This window comes from Staurois parvus, unplaced genomic scaffold (genome assembly GCF_062004578.1).
Source record: "Staurois parvus isolate SC_StPar_1 unplaced genomic scaffold, SC_StPar_1.0 ptg000777l, whole genome shotgun sequence".
In the NCBI taxonomy this organism is placed as follows: Eukaryota; Metazoa; Chordata; class Amphibia; order Anura; family Ranidae; genus Staurois; species Staurois parvus.
In genome coordinates this window covers 473554-491067 of record NW_028318573.1, presented here as the reverse complement: position 1 = coordinate 491067, position 17514 = coordinate 473554, and the positions used below count along the sequence as shown (strand labels likewise).

Sequence of the window (17514 nt, the reverse complement as noted above, 5' to 3'; positions counted from 1 at the left end):
GAGTGTACACTCTGCTGATACAGAGAGGGATGAGACTGGCTCAGAATTCTACGTACAACACACTGGAATATGTCAGAGCGATATAAATGTACATTAGTGTGTGACTGTGATGGGACATTAGAGTGTAAGCTCCTCAGGTGAATAGACTGTTACTGTCTCCATATTCACGGCATGGCACTGCAGGTTATGTCAAAGCAATAGTGTGACTGGGGTTGAGGTGTTAGAATGTAAGCTCCTCTGCTACAGAGACCGAGGTGAATAGCTCAGCATTCTCTGTACTGCGCTGCGGAATATGTCAGAGCTATATATAAATGTATAATGACAATAGTGTGTGACTATGGTGAGTCATTAGAGCGTAAGCTCCTCGGGTGCAGGGACTAATGTGACTGGCTCAGTGATCTGGGTACAGCACTGTGGTATAAGTTGGTGCTTTGAAGCTAAATAAGTGATAAGAGATATTAAATGCATGTTGAGTTTGATGATACAACTAAACACGGAGTACAATCCAACTCAAAAGTCAAGACGGAGCAATTATGCATCAAAGCTGTATTGCGTTTCTGTTGTTGTCCCAGGAGCTTGCGCTCAGGAAATAAGACACACCTGTTCCTATAATCTCTACAGTCGATTCTTGAAGCCATTGAAGGAAGTGAAAGCCGCCGAGCCCCATCAGTAAGACGTTCTGCCGTCAGACTTCTTTTGTCTGGCAGCCGTGGGTTTAAGTGCTTGCCTTGTGCCCACAGGCTGCTTCTCCCGCTCTCCCGTCTTCCTCTGCCTTCCATAGGATTTCAAGTGCATAATTTCTAGATTACGAATGATAATAGAGCAGGTCTTTAAATATTTTCCTGTGGTAATTGGTGGTTATCAGCGCTAATAGCTGCTGTTTGCAGGGTGAACATGTGATACAGACTGTTAGTTCAGCTTAGGCTTTTTATACCGCGGATATTTTTCCAAATGTTTCCCAGCCGCCTGGCAGAAAGCGGCGTCTGACACGGCGCAGAATGCGTTTCCGGGACCCATGTGGTCTGCCTTGTGAATCGAAGGATATTTAAAGGGGCTGCTGCTTTGTTTTTTAGTATTTTTTTCTTTTTTTTTTTTTAGGAATTTAAACTTTTCTGAAGGGCTTTTTAAATGTCCACCAAAGAGCTGAAACACCTAGAAGAATCATGCCTGTTATGATCAACTATGTGGAAGAATGGAGAGGTTGGCAGCTCTTCTGCCGAGGCTGTGCCACTGCCCCCTGACTTCTCACTGAGCTACTAGTGGACTCCCAGCCTGAGCTCTCTACCTCCTCACCCTGCTCATTGGCTTGCACAGCAGAACATTCCACCACAAGCCTGATTTTAGGCTTTCACCCAGTATGGAGCAACTCAGCATAATGGAAAATTTCAGCTCATTACTCAACTCCATTAACCACTTCCAGTCCGGACACTTCTACCCCCTTCCAGTCCGGACACTTTCACCCCCTTCCTGTCCGGACACTTTCACCCCCTTCCTGTCCGGACACTTTCACCCCCTTCCTGTCCGGACACTTTCCCCCCCTTCCGGCCCGGACACTTTCCCCCCCTTCCGGTCCGGACACTTTCCCCCCCTTCCGGTCCGGACACTTTCCCCCCCTTCCGGTCCGGACACTTTCCCCCCCCCTTCCGGTCCGGACACTTTCCCCCCCCCCCTTCCGGTCCGGACACTTTATATACAACAGCCGTTTATATACAACAGCCGGATGGGAGGTGATTAAAATACAATTTGGTGATTTTTTAAAGAGTATTTTCATAGATTTTTTCCAATAAGTGCTAATTAAGTGATAAGAGATATTAAATGGATGTTGAGTTTGATGATACAACTAAACACGGAGTACAATTGAACTCAAAAGTCAAGACGGAGCACTTATGCATCAAAGCTGTATTGCATTTCTGTTGTCCCAGGAGCTTACGCTCAGGAAATAAGACACACCTGTTCCTATAATCTCTACAGTCGACTCTTGAAGCCATTGAAGGAAGTACAATTTGGTGGTTTTTGAAGAGTAGTTTCATTAGTTTTTAAAACTTTTTTTTTTTTGTGCTGAGCTCAGATTTACCCATAATCCTATGTGCTTTACACAGAATTTTCTTTGTGTAAATCATGCCGGCCCTTTTGCAATACAGTACTTTGGGGCGTGGTATTATGTGCCTGGAGCACCTTGGACATTATTGGGGTCAGTTATCTGTCTAACAATTTTTCCGAAGAGAGTGAGTATATTGTTGATTTTTTTTTTTTTTTGTTACCTGAACTCCAGACTTACCTTTTTTCCCACATTTGTAGCAAGACCTCTCCTGTGTTAAAACAATCACTGCAAACGTGCATTTGCACAATATAGCCCTTTGTACCTACAGCAGCCATCTTCAGCCCACCTATCTTAACAGCTTCAATCATCATCAGTCCCTGTTCCTCTTGATCTGTACAGTTGTTGCCCACCTCACAGCTATTTGCTTTCTCTGTCATCCATTATTTGTTCCTGAGCAATATATAAAAAGAACACATCCCTGTCATCCCTTTTAGATGTGCATGCTTAAAGTAGTTGTAAACCTGTATATATACCCAGTGAAGTGGTTTGACTCAGGTGATGCACAGAGATGAAAGAAATCCTGCTAGATAAATTGCACCTGTCTTTCTGTAGATTTCTCTACATCCTTTAAAAATTCTGAATGTATATAGCTTGTCTAAGAGTTCAGAAAACGGGGGTGGAGAGCTAAACTTACACACTGCGGAGCTCAGTGAGAAGAGGTCTGAGAGGTGATTGGAGGGAACGGACACACACCCCTCTACACATCTAACAGGAACAGAGCTAAGGCTGTCATTCTGCTGGAGGTCCCTCCCTCTTGAACATTTTTATCTTGGTGTCAGGTAAACTTGCCAGAAGTGATTCAAGCTGCAGAGGAAGACACTTAGTGCCAGGGGCGGACTGACCATTTGGAAACTCGGGGCACTGCCCGAGGGCCTGGGGTCAGTAAGGGGCCCCATGAAATTCCCCTGGTACCTTTTTAATAGGCTTTTTTGAGCTTGGGCAAGGACACAGGGGCTCCATGATCCCCTATTGCCCGGGGGCCCCATGAGTTGTCAGTCCGCCCCTGCTTAGTGCTCTTAACTGAGACAAGTACACACTATAAAGAAAACTGCTTTATTCATATTTCATGTCTGAAGTTTGCAACCAATTTAAGCAACTGATCAGCACATTGCACAGCTAATGTCTGCATCCTCCGATGGCCAGGAGTAAGGAGCATGCACATTTAAAGGGACCCCTGGAATTTGTTCTTTCATATAATTCACTTAAAAGAAGATCCAATGCAGGGTGCTGTGTCATTTATAGAAGCTTGTCCTCCGCTCCCACCATACAAGGGCCAAAGATAGCAATAAGTCCCAGTGATGACGTCAACAAAATGTTTTGATTGAAAACATGTAATTGCATGTTGATCAAGGAGAGGGAGACAAGGTAAAGTCTTACATGCATACAATTAAGCTTTAAAACATTGGTTTGTGCTGCTGAGGGTGGGGAAGGGATTAGTGAGTAAAGGGATGGTTTGGAAAGGGAACCTGTCACTTTGCTCTCATTGAAGGCAGTGACAGAATATGTTAAAGAATGAAAAAAAATATATATAATTTTATATTCCTTTGTCCACTTTGATGGCAGCAGGAGCCATTCTGATCCTACATGCTTTGTTTATCTGGGATGGAGAAAGTCACTGAGCCAAAAAGTGTTAAATAAAGCCATTCGGTTTTTGGGTGTTTTTTTATGTTCATTTCTGTTTTTGTATCTCTTCTAGGAGAACAGCCAAAGAAATTCGCTGCAAAACCCCGCAGGGACAGATTCCATCCAGTGCAGAAATTCAGATCCACATCAATCGTGCGGTGCTACGCAACCCAGAGGTGAAGTACAATTACACGGAGGACCCCACAGTGCAGAAAATCGAACCTGAGTGGAGCATCACCAGGTAATACACACAACTTATTGCAATGGCTACAGAGGTCTCCGATCTGTACTGATGATGAAACGTTAATGCTAAACTCCGAGCAAACGATCTATATCTGCGGGCTATTTTACCTGCCAAAAGATTTTTTATCTATGTCCATCCATCACTGAGATTTACACAGCTCTGCCACACGTTACAGGCCTAATTGGCAGAAGAAGAGCCCTCATTTTTCTCTGTTTGTCCTTCCCTCCCCCAGTCTGTGACTGCGCAGTGAAAAGAGAAGTAACAGATCAATGAGCTCATCTTTCTGTCACTGCTCTCTCCTCCTATCAGCCTGTTTCTTGTTGGTACTGCAGCACACCTAATTGGCTCATTGTGCTGCTTCTTTCTCTTCAGTCTGAACTTGGCTGTACAGAAGATTACAAGAGCCTGATACCAAATCACATATGAAAAAATACATTTAGGGCCTGCTCACATTATGGCATTGTAGCACGGCACGTGTTACCGAGCTTTTGTGCAACGTGCAGCAACACATGTGCAATGCACTGTCATGCATGTTGGCACCCCAGCTCACCTTGCTGCGGGGCTAACGTGCGTTGCTAAAACAAATTTGCAAGACCAATTTTAGCAGTGCACTGCATGTCCGTTGGCAAGGTATGTTGAGTGTCATTCAGAATGAATTACACCACATTGCAGCAACATGTTTAGTGTGCATTGTTGGAGTGAAGGAACCTTTAAAGCGGAACTTCACCCTAAAGGGGAGGTTCCTCTTTATACCCCCCCCATCCTATTTTTGGCACTTATTTGGGTGGGGGGGAAGAGGTACCTGGTTTTGACAGGTACCTGCTCCTACTTCCGGTCAGATCGTCGTGGCGATCCACCGCATGTCCTTTTCCCACCTGCAACCCTCTGGGACAGGTCACAGTTCCCAGAAGGCTGTGTAGTGTGGTTCATGCATGCGCAGTGGGCGGCCGGCTGTGAAGCCACTCAGAATCTTAGTAAACATGCCAGCGCCGGGGACCTGAAGACCATTGAAGAACCAGATTGGGTGAGGACATCACTCGACCTTTGGACAGGTGAGTATCATTTTATGAAAAGTAACAATACTGTACCTTTTTAATTTTTTTTTTTTTTTAATCCAAAAGGCTGAAGAACCGCTTTAATGATGCACTGATCATCATATCTTCCTGGAATTCAGCTTTAATTCTGCTTTCATTTTTTTAATCTTTTTGCAGTGGTGGAACTCCGCTGACTGTGTCCGGACTGAACCTGGCAACTATTAGGGAACCGAAGATCCGAGCAAAGTATGGCGAGGTGGAGCGTGAAAATGTGAGTGCTATCCGGAGCCTGCTAGAAATGTGTTGGGGGGTGTGACAGAGGTGATCCGGGACGTTAATACAATAATTGTCTTGTGTTTTCCCCTTCTAGAACTGTACGGTTTATAATGACACCACCATGGTTTGTCTGGCCCCTTCCATTGAAAACCCCCTAAAAACTCCACCAGAACTCGGAGACAAACCAGATGAGATTGGCTTCATTATGGACAACGTTCAGGCGCTGCTCATCGTGAATATGACCAGCTTCACGTACTATTCCGACCCTGTGTTTGAACCCCTCAGCCCATCTGGAAACCTGGAACTAAAGCCCAGCTCTCCTCTTATCATCAAGGTGAGTGAGGGTCATGGTGAAACTACCAGGGATCAACCTATCTACCATTCTGCAAACTTGCCTACCTACCTTTTCCCTTCAATTAGAGCAAATAAAACCAAGACTTGCATCTGTTCTCTTCTTCTCAGGGTCGTAATATATTACCAGCTGTACCCGGGAACTTCCGTCTCAACTATACCGTCTTGATTGGTGACACCCCATGCGCGCTAACCGTGTCTGAGACGCAACTTCTGTGCGAATCGCCAAACCTTACAGGACAGCACAAAGTCACGGTACGTATGCTGTCCTCTATGCAGCAGCATGATGGCCAAGTAGATGTTCACCTTGGCATAAAAACAGGTATTTGAAGCTATTGACCAAGCTGCCTGTCATTTAAAGCCCAACTCCAGAGATTTATTCACCAAATCCTCTGATCCTCCCCAGCACGGTGTGGTCCAGCAGTGGACTGTGGGGGAGTGCCGTTTTCCAGTGAAACAAAGGAGCATAAACGTTCTTCTCACCCCTAGACAAAACAAGCAGTTGACCCAGCAGTGCAGGCACAGCCCTGCTGACTGGGAAAGTTTTTTTTGGGGTTTTTTTTGCCCAGAGTTGGGCTTTATGTTAAAGAAGGCTTGCTAGTAGCAGTTACATTAATAAGAGCACCAATAGCTCATCTACTGGCTGGGAAGTTGCTCAATGTACACCTAGAAACCTCATAATATCGTGACCTTGCCAGCTTTCATTGTGTTTCCTTCATGTTATCCCAAAAACAAGGATCACAGCCATTTTGGCCAGGCCAATGGGTAGGCAGAAGAGATGGCCACCTTGGGTGTTTCAGCAAGAGCAGGGTGCAGAAAGGGCAGAACATGCAACCTGTGGTGCTGCTGAATTCGTTCACAGCTTATGGTGGTCAATTTTTTTTTCCACCTTCGGTGCTATAGGACCTTTACCAGACACGGAGTTCACTTTATGCGAAAAAAAGTTGTCTTTTTGATGACATAAGGTGAAAGCTGAACAATTTTACAGAATATGTGATTTTTCTCTGCATTGTTATTAGATACATAGTAAAAACACAAAGTAGTATGCGCCTAATGATAGGAAACAGTCGCTAGCTGTAATGTAATTAAATGGCCTAAGAGTCCTATATTAAGTCCAAGTAGAAGTTGGGGGGAAGGGGAGGATAATCCACTTATGGCAACAGATTCTGAGAGTGGAAGAAGACTCTGTACAGAAGTGTGCAAAACAAACACGGAAAAGTGTAGTATCATAAGCGCATTCATTTGTAGACTCCCATCTGTCCTTTCAGTCCCAAATCCAATCGCTGTCCAAATCCTGTAGACTTCACCTCCTCAACATCTCCAAGATATGTCCGTTCCTAACCTCGGAAACCACTAAGCAACTTATCCACTCCCTGGTTATATCTCGCCTTGACTACTGTAACTCCCTCCTCATTGGCCGACCTCATTGCAGGCTATCCCCTCTTCAGTCTATCATGAATGCTGCTGCCAGACTCATCCACCTTACTAACCGTTCTGTATCTGCCACCCCTCTCTGCTAATCCCTCCACTGGCCTCCACTCAGTGTCCTCCATCCCTCTCTGCCAGTCCCTCCACTGGCCTCCACTCAGTGTCCTCCACCCCTCTCTGCCAATCCCTCCACTGGGCTCCATTCAGTGTCCTCCATCCCTCTCTGCCAATCCCTCTACTGGTCTCCATTCAGTGTCCTCCATCCCTCTCTGCCAAACCCTCCACTGGCCTCCATTCAGTGTCCTCCACCCCTCTCTGCCAATCCCTCCACTGGCCTCCACTCAGTGTCCTCCACCCCTCTCTGCCAATCCCTCCACTGGCTTCCCATTGCCCAACAGATAAAATTCAAAACATTAACAATAACATATAAAGCCATTTATAACTCTGCCCCAAATTTCACCAATCTTGTCTCCAAATATCATCCAAACTGTACTCTCCGCTCCTTGCACGACCTCCTGCTCTCTAGCTCTCTTGTCTCCTCCTCCCATGCTAGTCTCCAGGACTTCTCCAGAGCTTCCCCCATCCTCTGGAACTCTCTACCCCAATGTATCAGACTATCGCCTACTCCGCTCACTTTTAGGCGATCTCTAAAAACCTATCTCTTCAGGGAAGCCTATCCTGCCCTCAGCTAATAATGGAATCTTCTACTCTTCCAACCAGTCCATCCCCCACAGTTACTACCTTTTGTACGACTATCCCCTCCCTCCTAGATTGTAAGCTCCAAGCATCAGGCCCTCCTATCCCTCTTGTATTGAACTGTATTGTTGCTGTATTGTCTCCCGTTATATTGTAAAGAGCTGAGCAAACTGTTGGCGCCATATAAATCCTGTATAATAATCATTTATAAAAGTCTAAACACTAGCCACTCACATGGTGCAGAAAGGAAACAGGCTCATCAGTGTATTACAGGGATCTTGCAGTACACTGATGAGCCTGTTTCCTTTCTGCACCATGTGAGTGGCTAGTGTTTAGGCTTTTATAAATAAATGCTCTTATGATACTCCACTTTGAGATGCTTTTTCGTGTTTGTTTATTAGATACATTGACTGCACTGCTAGTTGTAAAGGGTATGTCCACCCAAAACTGACACATTAATTGGGAGGTGCAGTGTCAGGATCTCATCATCAGATCTGATACCTTCACCCAGTACCTGAAACTTCTGTACAAAAACATGACAGATCCAAAAGCAAGAACTGTATTATTGTAGCAGGTGGCCAGAGCTGTGAACTCAGGTGCTGATTCAAAGTTCCAACATCTACTCAAACTATTCTATCTTCTTTGATTGGACTGACCTTTAAATGTTTAAACAGTTACTTGCAGGATATCAGGCTTATCTTTATGTTTGACTTTTTTGTTGTTGTTTTAATAACTCTTTCAGATCAAAGCCGGAGGGTTCGAATTCTCACCTGGTACTCTGCAGATCTATTCCGACAGCCTCCTGACCCTTCCCGCAATTATTGGCATTGGTGGAGGTGGAGGACTACTCTTGCTGATCATCATCATTGTGCTCATTGCCTACAAGCGCAAGTCGAGGGATGCGGACCGCACCCTGAAGCGTTTGCAGCTGCAGATGGACAATCTGGAGTCGCGGGTGGCCCTGGAATGCAAGGAAGGTAAATCCTGACATGAAAACTTCTATGTGCAACCAAAATGCAAGCCTGTATAAATGACACCACTCCAGGCAAGCACATGAAGCGGACGTGTGCTTAGTCTCTCTGGGATCCACCTTTTCCCCTTCATGCTAACAAACACATGAACTTCACTACGCTGTATTTGGTGCAGAACAGCAGCAAACTTAATTGATGCAGATTAGGTAATATGGACGTTTCCTTCCCCCACCAGATTTATGCAACCCTCTGATGCATTTCACTCAATGGGCTTAAATAAGAACTCTGGTATAGGCAAAAAAAAAAAATCACCTATTAGTACACCCACCTACACAAAACACTAAACCGTTAATGCAACTTTGAAAATCCTTACCATTTTGGAGAAAAGTCTAAATGAATTTCCATGACCTCATCTTTGTAATTCAAAGGATAGCAGCATCTGCTCTTCCAAGGAGGAGGTCTAACAACAGGCATTACATCCTCTTCTCTCTCTGCAGTAAAAGGAAACTACAGTTCCCATCAACCACAGGGAATTGTAGTGAATGTGGGCGGGTACACTACGCCTGTACATGTTGAATGTGTCTGAGATTCTTGGTCCATCCACCACTTCAAATGGGGTTGCATCGCATCACTACTTCCCAGAGAAATAACTACAGAAGGGATGTGCCAAGACCAGTGGCTGTGAGAGTAAGAGGCATAGCAGCCACTGGTCTTACAAACAGGAAATCAAAGAGAATGAACAGTTTGAATTGAAAATAAATTGGCTATTTCACAGCAACTACTGAGTGTACCAGGAGATGGATGGTATATTCAGGGAAGGTAGGAAATCAGCAACAAGGGCATGTAAAGAATATTTTGCACAGAGTTCTGCTTCAACATAGGATCATCATTATGTCCATTGGGTGAAATGCGTCATTCAGAGTAATATTGACAGGAAAGAAAATGTCTGGATGACACTGCTTTAGGTAAGCACGTCAGGGACCGGCTTCAGGTGTGCACAGCCTCTTCGCGATTCACCTTCTCCCCTCCAGGCTAGCAAAAGCATAAACCACACTCCACTGTATTTTGTTGCAGAAATGCCTGAATATTGATTCCTGAATAGGCCAGACATACTTCTTTCCTCCGTCAAATGTGATGCCATCTTGACTCGTTTCAACCAGTGGGCTTAACACAAGGCAACTGTCGTTATGCCCATTGGGAGAAGCATGTCAGTTGGTGGAGTTGCATCTGCGGGGAAGAGTGTCTGGATGACACTGCTTTAGGTAAGCACTTCAGGGACCGGCCTCAGTTGTGTACAGCCTCTTCACGATTCACCTTCTCCCCTTCAGGCTAGCAAAAGCATAAAGCACACTCCACTGTATTTCGTTGCAGAAATGCTGAATTTTGATTCCTGAATAGGCCAGACATACTTCTTTCCTCCGTCAAATGTGATGCCACCTTGACTGGTTTCAACCAGTGGGCTTAACACAAGGGAACTGCCGTTTTGCCCATTGGGAAAAGCATGTCAGTTGGTGGAGTTGCATCTACGGGGAAGAGTGTCTGGATGACACCGTTCCAGGCAAGCACATGCAGGGACTGACTGTGGCTGCACAATCTGTCTGGGGTCTGCCTTCTCCCCTCCAGGCTAACAAACTGCACTCCACTTCATTTTGTTGTGGAACCCCAACAGGCTTTGATGCCGGATTCGTTTAGTCAGACATTCTCTCCCAATCAGATGTGGCACCACTCGAGATTCGCCCAATTGGCTTAACACTGGAAGATTATAATTTCGCCCATAGGGAGAAACCTGTTAGTCGGAGGAGTCGCACCTGATGGGTGAGAGAATGTCTTGAAGACACACTGGCAAGCACTTGCAGTGTTCTTCATCAGGTGTTCAGTCTCTCCGGGATCCACCTTTTCCCCTCCAGACTAACATGCCCATAAACCATACTCTCCTGTATTTTGTAGCAGAACTGTGGCATGCTTTATTGATGCCAGATTAGGTCAGGTGGACATTCCCTTCCAAGTCAAATCTGATGCCACCCATTGACGCGTTTCACTGAATGAACTTACCATAGAAAAATGATGCTTAAGCCCATTGGGTGAAGTGCATTTGATAGGTTGGAGATTGTCGGTCTGACCTAATCGGGCCTCAATAAAGCTTGTTGGAGTTTTACAAAAATTAGTGGGGTGTGGCTCAAAGGTATTGCCGAATGGTTAAACCAAATTCCAGGCTGAAAGCTCATACGTGATCCTATGAGAGCAAACGCACGTCTTCCCGAAAACTACACATTCCACTAAACCATCCTGATGGTCTTTCAAGCCGTTGGGGCAGATGTTCCAGCTTGTCTACACACGCCAGCTTTCATCTCATACAATATGGCCGTGTAGATTTTTAAATGATCTGCGAATCTCGCTCTGAAGTCCGCTGCCGCATTTTTTCCTCCCTTCTTTTGTTCCATCTCACCCGCACTTGTGCAGCAGATTGTACTTTGTCAGCTCGAACTGCCTTCTATGGTTGTAGCTCAGCTTCTTAATTTGGCACATCTGGCATCAAAGTCCATTCCTCGGGGATTCAGTTCAGGATACAATGTACTAATAGGCAGTGTTTAAACGATGGCTTCCTTCCATTTATAACTTCAGTTCTCTGAGGTGGACCAAATAAAGGGGATTTTTTAGCCAGGGAAAAGGGATAAGTCGAGGCAGAGAAATGCGGGGTGTCTCATTACTCGAAGGAAATGTGGGCGAGAAACTAGGACAGGGGAACCTGTGAAGTGTCTTGCAGCGAGAGCCTAATTGCCCATTATTTGTCTAACCAGAACGGAAGGGTCGTAACCCTGCCAACTGCCGGGGGCCCGGAGGTGGGGAAGAAAGCTGGCACCGCAAAGGAGATTAAACGAAAAAATCCCCCAATATATAGAAATAAATATATATGTAGCTCCTCCAGAAAAAGCTATAGATAGCAGGAGCGACAAGGGAGCCGCTGGGAAGATGATCTGTAATATTCTACAGCTGCCAGATAAAAGGATGGGCTTTTAATTAAGTGGCGTGGTATCTGTACCCGTTCTGCGCGTTTCAGCTCTTCCATGTACAGATAAGAGATCGCCGCTCGCCTGGCGACCACATTCTGCTGCCCACCCCTCCTCCTCCTCCTTCTACAGCTGACAGCTCGAAAAGTTCCTCTTACCAAGTCCACACAAATGTAATTGAATTTCTCCCTTAGATCTATGGCTCACGAGCCGGGAGCTGACACCTTTACATTCCTTGAACAGAACCGAACAATGTCAGTTGTTGAGTAACTACAAGACCCAGCATGCTTTGCCAAGTAAAGAGGTGGCTTTGTTGGTTAGGTTACAGAATGATATCACAGGAGCAGTGAGCATTAAAGCTGAACTCAGGCAAACCATTACATACAGAGATAAAATACATATATAAGAGTTGATGTAACTACAAAGGTATTTCTGTTCATTCCTGTTCTAAGATATCTACAGCTCTGCAGCACAGTCCTGTTTGGCAGGGCAGGGGACCTGAATATTTTCTGCTGCAGTTAAAGTGATTGTAAAGGTTCTGATCTTTTTTCAAAAAGCAAACATGTCTTACTTACCTGCTCTGTGCAATGGTTTTGCACAGAGCAGCCCTAAACCTTCTCTTCTGGAGTCCCCTGCTGGCGCTCCAGGCCCCTCCCCTCTGCTTACCCTGGGGGCACTCGTGGGCTCGCTCTCAAACTGCCTCTGTGTGTCTGAGACTCAGCGTATGGCTCGGCCCCGCTCCCTCCTCACTGACCTATGGCTCCAACTGCTGTGCCTCAGCCAATGAGGAGGCAGAGACCAGGGAGAGCCTCTGCTTTCATGCACATCGCTTAATCGGAACGGGGCTTAGATGAGTATAAGGGGCCCGAGGGGGAAGCTGCACACTGAAGGTTTTTTACCTTCATGGATAGAATGCAATAAGGTGAAAACCCTCTGGCTTTACAACCACTTTAAGTAACACTTGTAGGTCTTATCCCTCCCCAAGCCTCTGACTGAACAGTGAAAGGAGAAGCAGCAGACAGATGAGTTCATCTCTCTTTCACTCTATCTCCTTCTATTAGCATACTCCTTTTAAGGAACCCTTTCATTAGAGATTCAAAGAAGCAGTCATTGCTGACCATTGGATAGATCTCCACATGACACCATAGTGCTAAAGAGGTCATGAGGCTCAACAGAGTTGTAGTGTGGACCATTCAGAACATCACTTCATGGCACCTTCTGGTAACCCGCGCCAATGCCACTCTTTTCAGACAGGGAAATCCTATTGGCCGATAAACAGAAGACAAAAGGGTGCAAAGGCAAAAACCCAAGGCTGATATAAAATGAGACTAAACTCAAGTGGCAGGGTAAGCCTTGTCAAGGAAAGTGTCAATACACCCTGGTGTCACCAAGACTTGCCAACTAACACATTTCCAGGGCCGAACCCTCTTCATCAAAGCAAAAAAGACCATTGCTTCCAATGATGCTAGCTGCCTGGCCATCATACTGCCATTAACCCAAGGGCTTGTCAAATCACTGAGTTTGAACAAGTATAGAGATGAGGAATTCTAACACTCATTTCCATCATGTTGGTTCCGGGTCTTTGACAGAAGCATTGACACCAGCCGGCCAACAAACATTTTATATGAGCAACCCCTACCTCTGTCATGACAAGGTCACTTTGAGCTTGTCACTGGTGGTGGCCCACCTTTTCTGTTACAATGCATACTTTGTTTCATGGGTATAGGATCTAATTTGTAGTATCACACTTTGTCCTCAGTGATAACATGGACGCTAGGTAGATAAATGTTCAGTTGAATTGAGATTTGTAGTTCTGTTTAGGATGTCTTCCCTTCCAGAGATCATAGTCAGATAGCTGACCTCCATGCAGTTAGGTAGTACAGCTTGATCTTGGGCATGTTACTCTATCCGGCTGAATAGATAATCATCATGCAGCGCTTTCCTCCTGTTGATATGGTTCCTGTGTTAGATTGACAGCAATGCATAAAGCAATGGAGCCGTGATTGGTACAGAGTGTTGACCTCTAGAGTGCCACCTTCCAGAGAACATAGGCAGATTTCTGACATCCATGCCAATAGGCAGTACAGCTTGATCTTGGACATTGTTACTTTATCCAGCTGAATAGATAGTCATCAGTCAGCTCTTTCCTCCTGATGATCCCTGTGTTAGACTGACCGCAGTGCGCAAAGCAGTAAAGCCTTGATTGGTACAAAGTGTTGACCTCCTGAGTCTTACCTTCCAGAGAGCATAGACAGATTGTTGAATTCTCATTTTATACCCTTTGAAAACATATGAACATTATGGACTTTTTATTTCCACTTATTGCACAGTAGCACTGTAATATCAGATTGGGTACGCAATATGACCAATTTTACTTGAATTATCATATGTTTATTGATCAATATCATGTGGAGATTATTCATTGCACGGTTTGCACTGATAGCACTATATATATATACACACACACACAGACAATTACATAATTTGTGAAAGCGCTGCACTTTTCTAATTTGTGTATACGTTGACAGGGATTGTTACCCATACCCTTCAGTGCTAGCGGCTATCTGGTATACTTATTATCTGTATATCCTATGTGTATGCACTCGCTTATATTTCTTTAAACATAGACAGATTGCTGACCTCCAGTGCAGGCAAGCAGTACAGCTTGTTTTGGACCAACCCCCAGCTTGCTGAAGAGTCATCACTCAGCTCTTTTTTTTTTTTCTGTTGACATGATCCCTGTGTTAGACTGACAGCAATGCACAAAGCATTAGAGCCTTGATTGGTGCAGAGTGTTGACCCTCCCTCTTCAAATTGGTGTTGTGATGTACAGGAGAATAAAAGCACAATTGGATTAAATTATTAGTTTAATGCAGCCTTTCTCAACCAGGGTGCCTTGAGGTTTCTTCAGGGGCGACTTGGCAAAATGTCTAAAAGTTGCCCAAAACTTGTATAACAAGCCAGCGGGTGGAAGAAGCCTTACTTTTAGTTTCACAAAGCCACAGGTCATTCATTGTGCACCATTACAACCTTCTAGCCACTGGCATCCTGACAACCAATGACATCATCAGTTGATAAGTAGGATGTTGGCTGCCTGCACAGGATCCTAGTTTGACCCTCCCCCCACCCCTCTTTGTCAGTGATGGGGTCACATTATCTCAGTGATGGAGAAAAACTGAGAGAAACACTGGAATACTAGTCAGGACCAGTGTGCAAAGTGTATTTGCTTTGGAAGAATAAATCACCTCTAGCGTTGGGTGTCCTACATGTGTGGATGTTGCTGCGTTATGTAAAACTGTTAGAATAGTTTTTTACATTTTAGAATGGGGTGCCACGGGGCTGTCCATAATTTTAGAGGGTGCCTTGAAATTGTCCATAATTTTAGAGGGTGCCTTGAAATTGTCCATAATTTTAGAGGGTGCCTTGAAATTGTCCATAATTTTAGAGGGTGCCTTGAAATTGTCCATAATTTTAGAGGGTGCCTTGAAATTGTCCATAATTTTAGAGGGTGCCTTGAAATTGTCCATAATTTTAGAGGGTGCCTTGAAATTGTCCATAATTTTACAGGGTGCCTTGAAATTGTCCATAATTTTACAGGGTGCCTTGAAATTGTCCATAATTTTACAGGGTGCCTTGAAATTGTCCATAATTTTACAGGGTGCCTTGAAATTGTCCATAATTTTACAGGGTGCCTTGAAATTGTCCATAATTTTACAGGGTGCCTTGAAATTGTCCATAATTTTAGAGGGTGCCTTGAAATTGTCCATAATTTTTATAGGGTGCCTTGAAATTGTCCATAATTTTACAGGGTGCCTTGAAATTGTCCATAATTTTACAGGGTGCCTTGACTGAAAAAAGGTTGAGAAACAATGGTTTAATGCCAGCCCCGATTTCACTTTTAACCTTTTCGCTCCGGCGCCTCCAGGCCCTTTAAGAGTTTCAGGAGGCGGGGTGGGGTTTAGGGTCATGTGACCGCCGTGATTCACCGTCACATGATCGGAAAAGGTCCCGATTGAAAGGAGAGATTGGGACCTTTCCGTGAGTTGCGGACATATGTCCTGGGAGCGCGCATGGCGCGTGCTCTCAGCACATATGTATTTTCTAATTGCACGCAAATATGCGGCCGCTCGGTGTCAAGACCCAGATGTCGAGAGGCCGCATATTTGCATGCGATCGGCGTCAAGGGGTTAATATAGCCAAATGTTCTGCTTAAAAGTTCTGTGTCTGTGCCTGCTCTCCTTTGAGGAAAGTGTTCTGTTTCAGCTGCTGAACTGTAAAATAGCATGCTCCCGTACGTAAGCAGTGTCCTTTAAAAACGTATGCATTACATCTCACAAATTAGAAGCCACTGAACTGAGGACGGCCATACACAGGTGTAATAAAGTAGCAAATTTACGAGGAATACTTAAGGTTAATCGGTGCTAAAAATATATTTAATCAATTCGCTTTGTCCTTACTTGAACCAGATGCTTTTACGGCAACTGCAGGGTTGTGGCGCACAAAGCTAACCGCAGCACAGTGTGCGTGTAAGTGAGAATGTTAATCGGAGTTCTGATCTGTAGAAGACTTTACAGAGGAAAATGACTATTCAAAAGTAAGACTCGGCCCCCTGCTGCCCTGTCGCCAATGGCAAATTCTCAGGATTAAGTTAGAGCAGGATCGCTTTCCTGCCCCCGCCTATCTTCTATTAGCTTTTTTTTCGATTGTTGAGGTATCAGGTAAAACTGTTTATTTTTACAAAATGCAGTGCAGTAAATTGGAATCTTCAGATGGGCAAACCAGAGAGTTGTTTATTCATATTATGCTTTCATTACAGCAAGATGGAAAGAATTTAAAGAATTATTCTCCTATTCAACAAATTATTACTTTATTTTTTAGGGTGGGCTGTGTGTACTGTTATTTGGTTGTATTCTCTCCCTGATGTAATATAAATGTCCATCTGTAAGGACCCTTTGGAAGCTGACCTTTCTCCTGCCTGAGCTGAGGACTCATAACTGCCTTTAAGCAGTGACTCCTGTTATTTTGTTGTATTCTCTCCCTATCGAAATAAAAAAAAATGTCCATCTGTAAGGAACCTGTGGAGGCTGCCCTTTCCCGGGACGCATAACTTTCTGAGCTGCTGGAGGAGAGTAAAACACGATTATAGCCGTGGCCAAAAGTTTTGAGAATGTCACAAATATTAATTTTCACAAAGTCTGTTGCCTCAGTTTTTATGATGGCATTTTGCATATACCCCAGAATGTTATGAAGAGTGATCAGATGAATTGCAATTAATTACAAAGTCCCTTTTTGCCATGAAAATTAACATAATGGCGGAAAAACACATTTTCACTGCATATCAGCCCTGCCACACATTGACCAGCTGACATCATGTCAGTAATTCTCTCATTAACACAGGTGTCAGTGCTGATGAGGAAAAGGCTAAAGATCACTCTGTCATGCTGATTGAGTTAGAATAACAGACTGGAAGCTTTAGAAGGTGGAAGGTGCTTGAAATCATTGTTCTTCCTCTGTTAACCCTGGTTACCTGCAAGGAAGCACACGCAGTTATCATTGCTTTGCACAAAAAGGGATTCACAGGCAAGATATTGCTGCTTCTAAGATTACACCTAAATCAATAATTTATTGGGTCATCAAGAACTTCAAGAGGAGAGGTTCAATTGTTGTCAGGGCACCCAAGAAAGTCCAGCAAGTGCTAGGTCCATCTCCTAAAGTTGATTCAGCTGTGGGATTGGGGCACCACCAGTGCAGAGCTTGTTCGGGAATGGCAGCAAGCAAGTGA

General features: G+C 44.6%; 1 protein-coding gene across 1 annotated transcript in view; it reads left to right on the top strand.

Annotated features, from left to right (window-relative positions):
- Positions 1-17514, top strand: part of LOC149444766 (plexin-A1-like) — a 283982-nt gene that overhangs the window by 182050 nt on the left and 84418 nt on the right. The window contains exons 14-18 of the mRNA XM_089654551.1: positions 3798-3965; positions 5180-5273; positions 5373-5612; positions 5741-5884; positions 8496-8730. Coding sequence (XP_089510677.1) covers positions 3798-3965; positions 5180-5273; positions 5373-5612; positions 5741-5884; positions 8496-8730 — 881 coding nt within the window. The remainder of the gene's footprint in view (positions 1-3797; positions 3966-5179; positions 5274-5372; positions 5613-5740; positions 5885-8495; positions 8731-17514) is intronic.